Raw genomic sequence first — 14,988 nt, 5'->3', positions numbered from 1 at the left:
TGGAGGAGCAGAAACTGAAAATGGAAGAGGAAGGACAGGGTTGTGAACCTTATTTTGCTATCTTTCCATGGCTGTGGCGTTCTTAACCCCACCCCTAGTGCATGACTTACATAAAGATAGATAGTTTCAAGGTAAACCCCCAAGATATACATTTTCTGTTGTAGGGGAGAATGACATTCATTAGGTGTTACCGTCTGGGAATTGATGCTTAGATGTCAGACCTTCTTAAAATAAATCTGACAATCTCTAAGCTCGGTCCAGAGCATCCCCTCTCCTCCTGTCTCACAACTACTTAATATCCTCAAGGCTCTGCTGCCTTTTTCTGTATTTGCCTTTCCAGTGAAGAAATAGCTAGAAGCTCCTGCTTTCCCCCCTTGGGAATAGACATAGAAAACAACTCTACTTCAGCTATCAGCCCATATTGTTATCCATTGTCTAGTTGATGTTATATATTATAACTAAATATGGAAACATTTCTTTAATAAGCAAGTTTAAAGAACACGTGTTTAGATAGTCAGAAAAAACTCCTTCGGGCACTTGTCTGGTCATTCCTGTGTCCAGCTGAACTGGTTGTCTTAGAAAAGCATTATAAAAGAGATTTTTAATTACCATTGACCTGCAGTCCAGAAATACATGACTGATGTTTTCGAAGGCTGAGAACTTGCCATATCTGTTGTTCAGATATCATTGGCTATGTCCTGGAAATTGGAGGTGGAGAACCTAGTAGAATTTGTCTTCTAGGAATTGGTCACTCATCCTTCAAGATCTTAGAATCTTAAAACAATTAGTGTGACAACGTGTACACTTCTGCTTCTGGCAAGTCTAAATAATTTGCTTGTGATTTTTAATAAAAAACAGACCTTTCCCTGGTCTCTTGCCCAGAGTTCCATTCTCCCTATTAATTCTAGGGAGACTTTGTGAAGTGGGAAACAGCACAAAGGTAGAATGGGGATCTGGGCTGTGAGATAATCCTCACCCACTAAAATGATCTGTGGAGCAAGAAATTTTTGGTATCACCAGTCTGTGTTCCTGTGGCTATGGATGTGTTGTCATCTTAGTTCTCAATGGCTTAACATAGAGGAAAGCAAATGTATTTTCAAGGTTTAAAGTTACAAGTTATTTCCAGGTTTTTTTTGCCATGAATCCAAACAGTTTGGTTAGGGAATATTTCTTAAATGACACGGTCTAATATTCAATGAACAGTAATTGATCTTCACAAAAACTACCTAAGCTAATGGAAAGAAACAATAGGTTCCTTTGCCTGGTGAGCTATGATGACTTAACCTGGATTCTTGTTATTTTGACCCACTTCTGCACATCTTCAGCAGGTGATGGCACCGTTAAGGAGTATAGAAATTGTGCAGTTAGAATTAGCAATCAGTAGCTGACTTTTTAGGCAGGAGACTTTGGCCCTTTAAAGAGAATTCTGAGACAAACAGAATATTTGGATTGATTTATTCAGTGAAGTATGATGCTATGTGCTAAGCATACAATGGACCAGACTCATAGGAAGCCATAGAACAAATAGATTTAAACAGATATACTACTTGTTTTAAGACCCATTTCTGTGTCAATGGATTTTTCTGTCTTTGGACTTTGTAATTGAATCACCAGGTTTGTTTCTTTTTGTAACATTCTGTGTATCTATTGAAAAAATACAATCTTGTAAATTGAAGTACCAAGATCATACAATACCTATAAGTTGAGGTGTGCATAGGCAGGTGCAAAGTTAAGAGGGCTGTAAAATGGAGTGCTTATCTCTTGGGCTTAGGTGTGAGAATTTGGGGGTAATGGTGTAAAGTAAGGTTATTTCATAAAACGCAGTAAGAGTAATTTTGATGTTTTTGGTAAAGCAGAAACTAGATAAGATCTCCAGATTTGGTTTGGTTTTAAAGATGTTCTTTTCTGTTGTTGTGAAAAACAGACTTTGAATGATGAAAGCAAAGAGCTGACCCCATTGCTCTCAACTGTGAGCAAAGGAAGACGTAACCTAAATGTGGCACAATTGCTCTTGTTAAGGGAAAAAAAGGAATTGGTATCTAGAGTGAGGTTGATCGCTAGAAAAGATTAGCTGCAGTTCTGTGAGTCAGATGACATTTTTTTGGGTCTAGTATTATCCAGAATTATATAAGGGACACATACCTATTGTTGGAAAAGAAGTTTTTAAGAAACTCTCTTGATCATAATCTAACAACTTAGTAAGATAAGATGGATTCTTTTTCCTGCTGATATGAAATGGCTTAACCCACCCTGAGAGATTCAAGAGAAGGATTTTGATTAGACATTTCTGATTTCAAGGTCCAAGAAAATCTGCAAGAACTTCATATTGGAAAAATGTAGTTAATTCTAGAATCTTAGAAGGACCTTGAGAATAATTGGCTGAATGGCCAGTTACCTTTGTCTTAGTCCCTGATTTCACATAACCCCAGAAATCCTCAACAACAAGGATGCTCCGTTGTTCACAAAAGTGATAGAGATTAGATTAGGAAAGACCAAAAAAAAAAAAAAAGAAAAGTATTTGTATTGCTGATCTTAATGGCATCATCTTTTGTTGGGTGAGAATTTCTTCAGTATTTGACCTACTGGGTAAGTAAAGTGGAGTATGAGGAAGCGGCTTCTCTTGCTGTTCAATTATTTTATTCAAGGTCTAATTGGTCGCCAGGTAATTATCAAAAGAGATAAAGAGTATGTTGCCTTAAATTGAGGTCTTCTGTGCATGACTGTGTCATAGGAGAATACTAGAGAGAACTGGATCTAAAAATCAAAGCCATCCACTGTTCCTCTATATGAAAAATCTGTTTCTTCTCTGATTTGACAGAATTTCCCCATCTAGGGACAAAAGTACTCATTTGGATTTGGCTTTTAGCAGAGATACATGTGCATCAGGGAGTGCGAGTCAGTTTCTCTGGAAAGCTTAATCCAGTAGAGATTGAAACATATTACAAAGGATTAATATTCAGTTCCCATTGTCAGAACTACCTGCATATTCACAGAAAGCCACATGACAACACACACTTGTCTTCCTCATTCTTCAGATATTTCCTGCGTACACAGCTCAGCTTTCTCTGAATTCATATGGGCTTTAACTCCTAGGCTCCTAAGTCTTACATGCGTAAAGCCTGAAGGAAATAAAGTTTCAAAAATCTAGTTTTGTCATATTTTAGCTTTAGTGTGCAAATGCTTGATCTCTTGAAGAGTTTGAGGTGTGTTTATGTGTATGTATTCGGCAAGTATATGTAACACTTTTTATTTTAAAAAATGATTTTTAAAAAGCTGTTACATTTTCAGCAGAAGCCACAATCCAGTTAAAGCTTTTAAGAAGTGGCTTTAAACAGTATGTAAGGTGTAGGACTTTGGTCGGGGGGAGGCAGAGTAAGGTACAGGACCTGTTTTTGGATGGCTATAATTTGACAGGGTCCTTTGAGTCAGACATGAACTTAATACCGAGGGTCAGAATGTCGGAGGGCAACCTGTGTGTTTATTGTGTATAACAAGAGGGAATCATACCATTTCCAGGATACCTCTGCAAGACAACTGAAGCCCTGGTGAAGGGCTTAAGTTCAGTGACTTTGCTTGTGACGGCTGTTACAGAGAGGTGACTTCTCCATCTATGTGCTTTTTCTCTGAAGCTGAGACAAAGATAGTTACCTCTGGACCCATGAGTCCCTCAGGAAGGCATTTTGGAAACCAACAATTAAAAAATAAGTTTGAGTCTAGTTAGCAGATGGAGATTACAGTTCTGTGGATTTTTCTTTATTGTCTTGGTGGCAGAGCCTGTAGTGGGTGGTGAGGGCACAGCGTCCTGGTCCTTGCCAAGAATGATATGCCAAGCTTCCTAAAGCTTCCCATCTATATAGGTCTTTTCGTCTTCAAAGAGCTTTCTGAGCATTCGTTTACCACCACCTGCCTGGGAGATAGGAGTTATTCCCATTTTATAGATGGAGGGAGTGGAGGTGTAAGTGACTTGCTTGAGGCCACTCAAGGAGTTGAGGGTCAGAGGGAAACGCAGGAGTGCCAACTCCACTTTTTAGCTGGATCAACCTCCAGCTCTTTCTGTCTCATGGCATTTCCCCTTGAGAGCCCCAGATTGATGATAACATAAATCTAAAGTCATCAAATAATCCTGAGCAAAAAGAGACACCAAGTCTGTCTTTTTTTTTTTTCTTTGGTGGCTGCCTCTACAGTTAAACCCCGGGAAACCTAGACCTAGAGAAGAAGCCATTTAACCCTCCTGAGGTTCACTTTCCACATCAATAGAATGGGGCTAATAAGACCCACCTGCCTACTTCAGAGTTGTTGTGAACACCAAAATCAAAACAAGCTAGTGAGGACAAAAACTTGGAAAACCGTTACAGAGCTCTGTAAATATCAAGCATTACTGTTGTTGCCAGAAATGACCACAAGACTGCTCTACCAAAGGGGTAGGACTTTTCTAATTAGGGGGCTAACTGCTTTGGTGATGTTCCACTAGGATCAAGTACTATCATGAAAAAATTGCAAAATCAGTAGAAGAAAAGACTGTACCGGGGACACATACCAGTATTATATTTAGTATATATTTAGTAGAAAAAATGGCTGAACAAGTTGATTTTTAGTTTGCAGAGTGTGTAGCTGGAACTCAGCCCTCCCCACCCAGCATGTCTATTGAACATGCCTGCACTGTGAAACAAATCCATGTTATACTCCAGGCCTTAGGTCCAGGGACAGAGTGTGCCAAACTGTTTGAAGCCCACAGTCTGTTCTTCCACCATGAAGATGTATTGCAAGCTCTCTGCAAACCCTGATGGTGGCCTGGGGCCTCCAGCAGCAGCGCTGAGAGAGTAGAGAGAGAAAAAGGCTCCCTCCCTCCAAGCTGTTCCAGCCACTCTGCAGCAGGGCTCACAGGCAGGCGAATTTCAGCCCCTATTTTTGCCCCCTTGGCTGAGCCCCATGGGGCAGAGTCCTTGGAGACCCTGGAACTAGAGGTGGCCAGACCCAGAGGGGCTACAAAACTCTAGAAGTCAGGAGTTGCCGAAGTCCCTCCAGGAAACCAGGTGAAGACTCCCTACCCACCCCGCCCCCAGCTGGCCTTGACATACAGGCCAGACTGCCATCCAGGCAGCTGCAGAAGCCTTTAATACCCCAGCAGTTTTAAACAGGGGATAAAATAAAATTACTAATCCATAAAGGACTCAAGCCATGTTGCCGAAAATAAAATCAAATGCCTTAGGGTTTTTCTTTTTAATCTTTATTGGTTTTTCTGCTTACAAAAGTAATACATGCTGGTTGTAAAAAATTCAAACGTTAGAGAAATATGTAACATAGCAGGTGAAAAGTCCTCCATATTCTCAACCTTCCAGGAAAAACACGGTCAGCAGATTGGTATAAAGATAGGGGTTTTTTTGGGTTTTGTTTGTTTGTCTATAGCAGCAGTTCTTGACAGTTTTTGCAAGACACACAAAATTGCTTGGCATTCATATGTGTGACATAGTGTCATGGGTGTACCCAAAGTTTGGCCGTTTCCTGGCAAGCCAGCAGTAACCCCACCCTGTTCCGTCCAATTTGAGAAAGCATATGGTTGTGCAAGTGAGCTAGAGTGAAAGATCTTATGGGGATGATCTTAGGTCCATGTTAGTTTATTTTTTTATATGAACCAGTAAAAAACTTTATTTTTTTTTTACTATTATTAGCAACAAATGCCTTGTGACACATCCCACACTGATTACAACATGCTGCTATGTTGTAGCAGTTAAGTGCCAACGTTGTAAAGGATCGCTGTGGTAGCTGGTATGAACTGCCTGTCATATTAGCTAGAGGCTAAGCCGCTTTTCTCTATCCCCGCTTTGGAAAGAGCTTAAAGTCTGCAGAAAAGAATTTCATTTCGCTATAAGGCAGGATTTCTTATCAACAATAACAATAATAATAACTGTGTTTTGAGTGCCAACTCTTTCTAAGGATTGTGTGTGATGTGCATATATATAGAATACATGTATAAAATAATCATATGTGCTGTGTCATTTATACATTATATCATTGAATCTTGAAATAGAAAACTGAGACTCAGAGAGGTAGGTGAAGTAATTTTCCCAGCCTTAAGAATCGTTAAACATTGGTATTGGTCAGCCTAAGGTCAAAAACTCGGAATTTTATAAAATTGAGAAGAATGGTCTTAGAAGGTTGATGATTATTTCCAGTTATGAACTAGTCAAGTAACTCCCAGAAAGACATCTTGACATCAGTTCTGAGTAGTATTAAGTTTAACCAGATTACTTGTGAGATGTCTTTTGATCCTTGGGTAATGGTTTCCTACCAAGAGCAGTATATTCCCGATGTTTGTATCGGAGTGATTTAGCTCGGCTATTCAGTATGATGAGAAGGGGGGTAGGGTGGAGAGGGAATAAGCTTTTGAGTTAAGAGAAAAAGACCAAAATGTGTCCAAATTCCAACCTTACTTCTTCCAAGCTCTCTGACTTTGGGCAAGTTATTTAGCCTTTCTGAGCTTCAGTTTTCTCATCTAAAACAAATGCAGATAATGATGATAATGATAATACCACCTACCTCATAGAGTTGTTGGAGCAGCAAATTAGATAATGCCTGAGACTTTATAAGCCCAAATACATGTTCAATAGTATTGATTATTATCAATCTATTTAGATTATCATCGAGACATCACTCTTCACCCACAGAATGAAGTGATGGGTACAACTCTTGTGCAATTATATTTTTTAATACTTGGGCAGAATGGGCATTTTTCTCTGAACCACGATAAATCCAGAAATAGGTCCTGAGGAGCAAGTGAGGTGTTAAGAACGCCAGTGTCTTGTTACCTTTTATAATGAAAAGTAAAAAGCAAACTTTTTTACAGAGGTACAACGGTAAATGCCCACCCAGCCTAAGGACCACTTGGCTAATGAGCACACCTGCTTTCCAGGATTTCCTGCTGCCCCGCCGCCACTTGTTGTCAGCTCCTTGAAACTGCAGAAATTTGCCTGTGCAGGTGTGGAGAGCCTGCTTGAATTACTTAGGGTGCATGAAAGAGCAAATTATTTAGGCAATAGAGCTGAAAATGTAGGCAAATTAGAATTTTTCATAGCGAGATTGTTCATTGTTAAGCCAATTCGTGATTATATGTGTGCGTGCATCTTGCTTCAGATATTCCGCTACAGAATAAACCTCTTTGCTGCAATGAATATGGATGTGGACTAATTTAATCAATATACTTGTGACAGTTGTGGTGTCTGACAGATTTCATCCTTTGAAATACTGAGTCAATGTGTGCAGTATATATATGGGCCAAGACTCATAATTTTTGTTACAAGAAGATTATTTTGAAAAGACACAATACTGCCTGTCAGAAAATGGAAAAGCCTGAGGGATAGAAAGCAAAGGGCAAGGGGATTTTTGTCCTGTTCCCTCTTACTGGTCTGAAAACTCAAATTTGTGAAACTAAACTGCTTTCCTTTTGAAAAATTTGTAAGGCATTGACTATTTTTCTTCTCCTTGATACATTTGAATTCTGTAAATTAACTAAAAGGTGAAGGGAGGTGGATTTTGTGCATTGTTGGATGAAATGGAAGATTGAGTAAGTGCCCTGCTCCGATCAGCAAATGTTTACTTTCTGGAAAGATCAACACATGTGATAGATCACTTTCAGAGAATTTGCTTTTTAGAGCAAGTGGATTTTAGTCATTTCCTAAAGAGCACTTGCACCTGAAATTGTCTTCTGAGTTAAGAGAGCCACCCAAGGGGGTAGGCTAGTAGAATAGTTTAATCCAGCCAATCATAATATTGGAACCTGGCTTTGGAGAACCCTCCCATCACCTCACCATGAGATCCCTAGGGAAGCTTGTTCTAACTAATTTGGAATCTTTGACCAGCATTGCCCACTGGAGCCAAGCACAAACACAGTGCGGCAGGGGGCAAAGTTCTAGGCAAATGGCCCCTTGCTTGAAAATACAGGTCAGTCTACAGTGAGTCCATTCATACTAAGCATCTTGGCCTCCATGAAGTCTCTTAAAATATGCCTCAGCTTGAGTGCCCTGCAGATCTGAAAGACCCTGAGAGCTGAAGGAAGGCTGAATTGAAGACCAAGAGTTTAGGAGCCTGACTCAGGCCAGTGTTCCTATGCAGTAGTGGCACCAAACTCTGGATTTATACTACAGTGACTTTCCCAACCCTCACTCCCACCCTCTCCCCAGCCAGCTGAGAGCCATTCCAAGGGTGGAAGTGCTGGGCCAGGATGTCAATCCCAGGGGCACCCCCATCATGATCAGACCCCTCCCTGCCAGACCTCCAGATCACTTGCAATGTTACAGGAGCTTTTAGTAGGCATTTTGGTCACTGCCTTAAAGATCATGATGTCACTGCTCATGGGTCATCCACTAGGAGCCCAGGCAGAGTGAACAGCAATACACCATTTTCCATTTGATCCAGATACATACAGTTTTACTCAGTGTTCCCTGTCTGGCCTGCCCAGAGCTTTCTTATCTTATAAAGGACTAAACAGATTTGCTTAATCTCTCCATTACTAAGATGGAATGAAAATAACTCTTGAGAGGCCCGAGTTTAGTGTTACTTTTAGTTTTGATGCTGACTTAAACTATAGGGCCTAATGAGGTTTGTCTAATTTCTGTGACTACAACTTGAGGTGAGACATAAGCAGAAGCAGCTCAGTGTCTGTCTTCTTTATTTCTTGTATGAGTTTTATTTAATAGGTGGTCCAAGTACTTTGTGTTGTCTAATTCTTCTCTTCCTTAGGGGTTGGGGTTGGGGTTAGGGTTAGGGTTAGGGTTAGGGTTAGAGGTTTCAGCTGATATCACCTTTCAGAATTTCTTTACTACCACTTGGCTTTTATGAGTCTCTGAAAAATGTGGGGCACAACCATCTCTCTGGAGAGCTGCAGACAATCTGTGGCACAAAACTTTGCCTTAACTATGTATTAAAAATATTGGAGGAGGGCTTCCCTGGTGGCACAGTGGTTGAGAGTCTGCCTGTGGATGCAGGAAACATGGGTTCGTGCCCTGGTTCGGGAAGATCCCACATGCCGCAGAGCGCCTGGGCCCATGAGCCATGGCCGCTGAGCCTGCGCGTCCGGAGCCTGTGCTCCGCAATGGGAGAGGCCACAACAGTGAGAGGCCCGCGTACCGCAAAAAAATATATATATATTGGAGGAGCCTAAGTGTGAAACATTATTAGAGTTTAGATTTCATAAAGAATTTTCCTTGAAGAAACCAAGCTAGTCTCTAAGACGAGGAGGCCGACTTGAAGATGACGGTTTTTGTTAAGCGTGATCTTATATTAAGTTGCATAACTCAGAATAGACATTTAGATAGTGTACAAAGATGCCACTGTTGGGGTATTAGAAGGCTTGAGGATTATGGCACATTTATTGGAGGTGAGATTTTGAACAGTTTCTAACTCTGGATAGTGAAACTCAGGATGTCAACACTAAAAGTGACTGGTAGGCAAAGGACTCACTAAAGGCACTGCAGTACTTCTGGTCCCCTTGAAAGGATGTTAGCAGGGACACATGGTTTATAATGAGATTAAGTCCAGTAATTTAATGTGTCCTCTTTTGAAGTATTGAATACAATATTGTATCAAATCCAGAGTAGGTGGCTGTGGAAATTACCCCAGGATATGAGATCACATTGGAAGAAAGGGTGGGCTCTGTGTATGTGTGTTACTTACATCGTGCGATACGTTCGTTAGACTAGTCATTGCTTTGTGTGAGGCATGGCACTAGGTAGGGGCTTTATGAAAATGAAATATACTTGGGCACTTGCAACTGCCTTTGTGTGTGTGACTTAGTAGGTAATCTGACATGATATCCAGTAGTGATAACCATGGAAAATAAATTTAGTGTAATGGAGCATGCCAGGTAAACGGGTGAAACTTGTCATCCTGTATATGCAGCTCAGTGTTGGTTCTTTATTTCACATATAAATTGTATTTAATAGGTGGTCCAAGTACTTTGTTTTGCCTAATTATTCTATTTCTTAGGGGGTTTTTTAATCCTTAATTATACTCTTTCCAACTCTGCTCAAGATATAATGTGTTATCTTAGAAATGTGCTTTAACATATTTGAGAACTTCGATGTAATATGTATGAATTATTTGGTTATTCTTCCAGTATGAGGCAACTGTAAATAATCAGTTAGATAGAAACACACGCACGCTGTACCAGGAAATCAATTTCCAATGTAAAGAACTCTGAAGCTACATATTCTATTTGTCCGGATTCATCATTTTTAAATTCAAATAGGATATGAACTTTATGGTTGAAAGGTTTTGATTGTACACAAGTCGACTAATTTTTAACACATGGGAGGTACATTAATTAAAAAGAGATGAGTAAGGAATTCTTCCCATCATATGTAACTTATTAATATTTAGAGTTGAATCATTTTCCTAAGCAGTTTTGGCTTTTTGGAGTCTGTTTTTCTCCACCAGCCGAGCTACAATGCTCAGCCCAGACAGGTTTATGACCTTTTAAAAATAATGATGGAAAATGAGATCGGAGGAAACATTTTAGTATCTGCTTTGCTCTGAGGCCTAAACTGTGAACTCTCCAGTTCTTGAAGGCTTTGAAATGCTGATTCCAGTCTTCTTGTGGGTTCTTAAACACCTCCTCAAATGACCCATTTTAATAACCCGAAAGCTATTATATAACGAGCAGCCATAATTTAGTCCAGGGCTCTAGGGGGACCCTCACAGTTCAGCAATGAATAGTTAATGCAGTATAATGTTTAGCAGGTTATTAGTTTTCACTATACAAATGCTGATCAGGGAACGCTTTTATAAGGTGTTTAAAATAAAATGTAATTAACTGGTTGCGTGCTTCTGTTGCAGCTCAAATTGAAATTATTCCATGCAAGATCTGTGGAGACAAATCGTCAGGAATCCATTATGGTGTCATTACATGTGAAGGCTGCAAGGTAAGCCTTTTTAATTGTTGTTGTTGTTTCTATTAACGTTAGGATGTATCTTTGTGACTTCTATTCTTTACTTCTACTATGCCTAAAAATTCAGCTCCTTGGCATTTTGAGTGACGAGAAACGACAGGACAGAATAAATATTTGGATGTTCATTACAATCAAGGAAGTTATATATATTTTTATGCCTCCCATCACAATAATGAGAGGCTGGAGAATAGTATTCGAGCATGGCTTGTTTGTCACTTCCAATCCCAGAATTGATTGAACTGATGAAAAAATCTCTTGGGTTATCTTTTTTCAAAAAAGAGATGACTCTAGACTTCTGTAAGGTCCCTGTTATAAGCTTTATAAGAAGGCGTTTCCAAGAAGTTTAATGGGAATGTGATTGAAAGTCTTATTGCTGGCTCACAGATGTTGACACGTCTGGCCAAATCATGGCAAGGTTTTTAGAAAGCACTGAGTTCTGGTCCTGGGGCCGCCCTTTGTCCCTATTGTTTTGGGCATGCCTTCATCTTTTAGTGACTCTGTTTCTTCATCTGTAAAGTGGCATTCTTCCTACCTTTTAGAACTATTCCAAGAATAGAAATAATAACTGTGAATAAAAGTCCTTATAAACTGAAAAGTGCTATTTAAATCTAATAGTCTTATTGCTGTTGTTACTATTTTAATTATTGCTGATGCTGATCTCAGGGCAACATGGGCAGCACATGCATAATGTGGGAGTGGAAAATAGAGATGTTTATCCTAATCATTCAAGACCCCCGAACCTAGATTGCCTCCGTTATTCAAATTTCAATTTATTAAGATTTAAATCCTCCTGCTTATCTTGGAAGGGCCTTGAGACAGCTTATAGGATAAAACAGTGCAAAATAAACAGGAGAGAAGCTATTTAGACATGCATGAGGCCTCTGAGACAGTTGTTTGCCACTGAACCAGGCCTGAATTAGCCCTAAAGCATTTGAAGGCTAAAGCAAAAAGTAAAATCCACAAATTTGGTTAGCTTTCCTTTAGTGAAATTAGAAAAATACAGTGTCAGAAAATACAAAACCGCCTTCAGACACAAATAACTCCTGGGAGACTTCAGGGAAATTTGCCTTGTAGTTTCCTCATGTCTTTGTTTTACTGTTAATCATCATAGCACTTGCCGCTTTGTACATATACAAATGCTTCATATTGATCCTATCTCGGGGAAGCTTGAGATTTTTGCACACCACCTACCATACTCCATTATTCAGAAATCCATCTCGGAACAGAAAAAGGACGTTATCAGAAAAACTGATGAAATCCAAATAAAGTCGGTGGTTTAGTTAGTAGCACTGCACCGATGTTAATTTCTTAGTTTTAATAAATATAGCATAATTACATAAGGTGTTAACATCAAGGGATGCTGGATGAAGGGTATAATGGAAATGTCTGTGCAATCTTTGCAACTTATTACTAAATTTAAAATTATTTCAAATTAAACAGTTTAACAAAATTAAAAAAAAAAATTCACCCACCTTTAGGAATAGAGAGCTTTCTACTCAAAGGGGATTTTGAATTATTCATCTCTATGGTACCCTCAAGACCTCAAGGTTCTGTATTACCAAGGGAAAAAATTATTTCCTCAATTCGTCCTCCCTCCAAATTAATTAATGAATTAAAATTAAACAAAATAAAATCAACGGCCTGGCCTATGTTATCCCAAGATGTAAGCAAGAGAGGTACCTGCCTGTGACAACTGTCCCTCCATTGATTTGGGGGGGGGTTAATTCGGCTGATGTGGCTGGGCCCGTCACACTTCACCCTCACCCACTCTGTGTACGCACCTTCTTATCACTGGTAGAGGATGGCATGGTCCTTCTTGCTGAAGGGTGTATAGACAGCAGTGCTCCCCTACCAGGAGTTCCAAGCAGACTTGATTTTTGTGCATTGCCTATCACCTAGGTATTTTCTTAAGTGGTCTGGGTCCCAGGAATTAACCACGTGTGTACCATCATGCTGTTCACGAAACTGATCGCTCTCTCTGTGTCTCTCAGTAATGCCACACGTAGTATTATGTGGCAAATTGAATACGATACCTAGGAATGGTGCGCAGGGCAGGACCAGGGAGAAGATGGGGGCTACTTCATAGGAAGCGCCTCAACAATTCAGAAGATTAATTAACAACACGCTATTCAATAAAATCTGAATTCTCTGAGTACCACTGTGTTTACTGAGGCATAAACAATGTGTGTTTTCTTTTTAACACAATGTTTATTTATGACAGAAATAAAAGCAATAAGAAAACAAAGGGCAGCTATTATTTCACTGTTGTCAGTTTTCTAGATTCCCTTCCAGATCTTGTACAGCCTCGGTGCCAGTGTGTTTTTCGGTCATCTGCAGTTCTGCTTCTCTTTCCTATTGACTTTATACAATGGAAATCACAAAAACAATCAATTAAAACTTCATTTTATTAACAGATTGGGCCTGTACCCAGCCTTGGACCTGTACGGTAGCATGTGTTTATATTCGATGCATACAGTATTTGCCCTGCGTCATAGTTTCTGCTACAACTAACATTTTTTTTTTTATTGAAGTATAGTTGATTTACAACGTCATGGTAGTTTCAGGTGTACAGCACAGTGATTCAGAATCTTTTTCAGATTCTTTTCCCTTACAGGTTATTACAAAATAATGGGTAGAGTTCCCTGTGCTATACAGTAGGTCCTTGTTGCTTATCTATTTTATATATAGTAGTGTGTACATTACAACTAACATTTTTATCTCTAGGTGCGGTGAAGTCAAGAGACTTCTTTTGCCACTGATGTTAATGATTTATCATGTTCTAACCAGGTGAAGGTGATTGTATCATGACAAATTATAAATAATTTGTCTCTGTAATAGTATCATTAGACTTAAGGAAAATTTCTGATTAGATATATAAATAGAAATCTAATGAGAGAGAAAAAGTGACTCGGTCATTTTCTGAGCTAATCGCTTTGTGAATCTATTTTAAATTGCATTTTAAAATCAACAACCTGAAACCACAAGAAACCGGAGAACCTATTTAATTGCTGAAATGCTTCTCTTTCACCACATACTTGCTCAAATAAGCATTGCACATGAACAGCAAAAGTGGTGGACGTTTTGGTAGCTCTTTTTCTGGCTCCTGAGTATTCCCAGCTCACCCCCTCCAAGTCCCTTTGGCCACGTGTAGAGAGACGGTATAGTGTCAGGCTTATGCCCTGACTCTGGAGCCAGACTGCCTGGGTTCAAACTCCAGTTCTGCTATTTACCAATTTGAGCAAATACCCAGCCTCTCTGTGCCTCTGTTTCCTCATCTGTAAAATGAGGATAGTAATTGTAGTTACTTCATATGGTTATCACGTGCATATAGGTAAAGCACTTACACGAGTGCCAGGCATGTAACAAGCACACATTGAGTGTTGGCTCTTGTTATTATCATTCCTGGGCAAACTCCTCATGTCTGAGTGATGTGCTGTGTAGAGTCAGACACTATTTCCAGGATATCTGTGGGTCCAGTCTTGATTTTGTGACCGTTTGTGATCTGTAATGTAGACTCTGCCACTAAAAACAACGAAAATGTGAGCACCCCCTTGGGTGTTCTCTAAGCACTATTAGGAGTCCAAAGACATAGAAGACCGAATCCTTCCCTCGAGCAGCTTACAGTGTAGTTGTAGAGATGAGGTCTTCATAGCAAATAAAGAACTAAATACTAGGGTAAGGCCGCGGTCCATGATGTGACCCAAGAAGCACGCATCCACTAGGCAGCCAGAGCCTAAAAATGGGGAAGTCTTGGTTGTATAACCCGGTCTGACTGGAGCAGAGAGTCACTTTCTGCAGATAGTGGAAGATAAGGATAGACAGGTGTGCCACTCCCAAATTTTTAAGAGCTCTGTTATGCCAAGGTTTTCATTGTAAAATTATTTTCCTTGGTCTTTGGAGATCATGAAGGAACAGTGTACGAGCACTGGGCCAGCCCTGAATATTGCATTTCAGAAGACCATTGAATCCAGGCCTGCAAGGGCTTAGTGCTGCCAGTAAAGACGTTCCTGAGCCCTTGGAACAGAATTTAGTCCCAGCCCTGGGT

The 14,988-nt window shown here is 39.9% G+C and overlaps 1 protein-coding gene across 5 annotated transcripts in view; it reads left to right on the top strand.

The window, feature by feature from the left end:
* Positions 1-14,988, top strand: part of RORA (RAR related orphan receptor A) — a 733,771-nt gene that overhangs the window by 679,216 nt on the left and 39,567 nt on the right. For all 5 annotated transcript variants that reach the window (XM_027123197.1, XM_027123196.1, XM_027123200.1 and 2 more), the window contains one exon: positions 10,831-10,916. In XM_027123197.1, the coding sequence (XP_026978998.1) occupies positions 10,831-10,916 (86 nt within the window). The remainder of the gene's footprint in view (positions 1-10,830; positions 10,917-14,988) is intronic.

Source organism: Aethalodelphis obliquidens, unplaced genomic scaffold (genome assembly GCF_003676395.1).
Source record: "Aethalodelphis obliquidens isolate GAN/ISIS:26980383/991018 unplaced genomic scaffold, ASM367639v1 scaffold26, whole genome shotgun sequence".
NCBI lineage: Eukaryota > Metazoa > Chordata > Mammalia > Artiodactyla > Delphinidae > Aethalodelphis > Aethalodelphis obliquidens.
The sequence above is the reverse complement of the archived record's forward strand: the minus strand, read 5'-3'. Positions and strand labels throughout refer to the sequence as shown.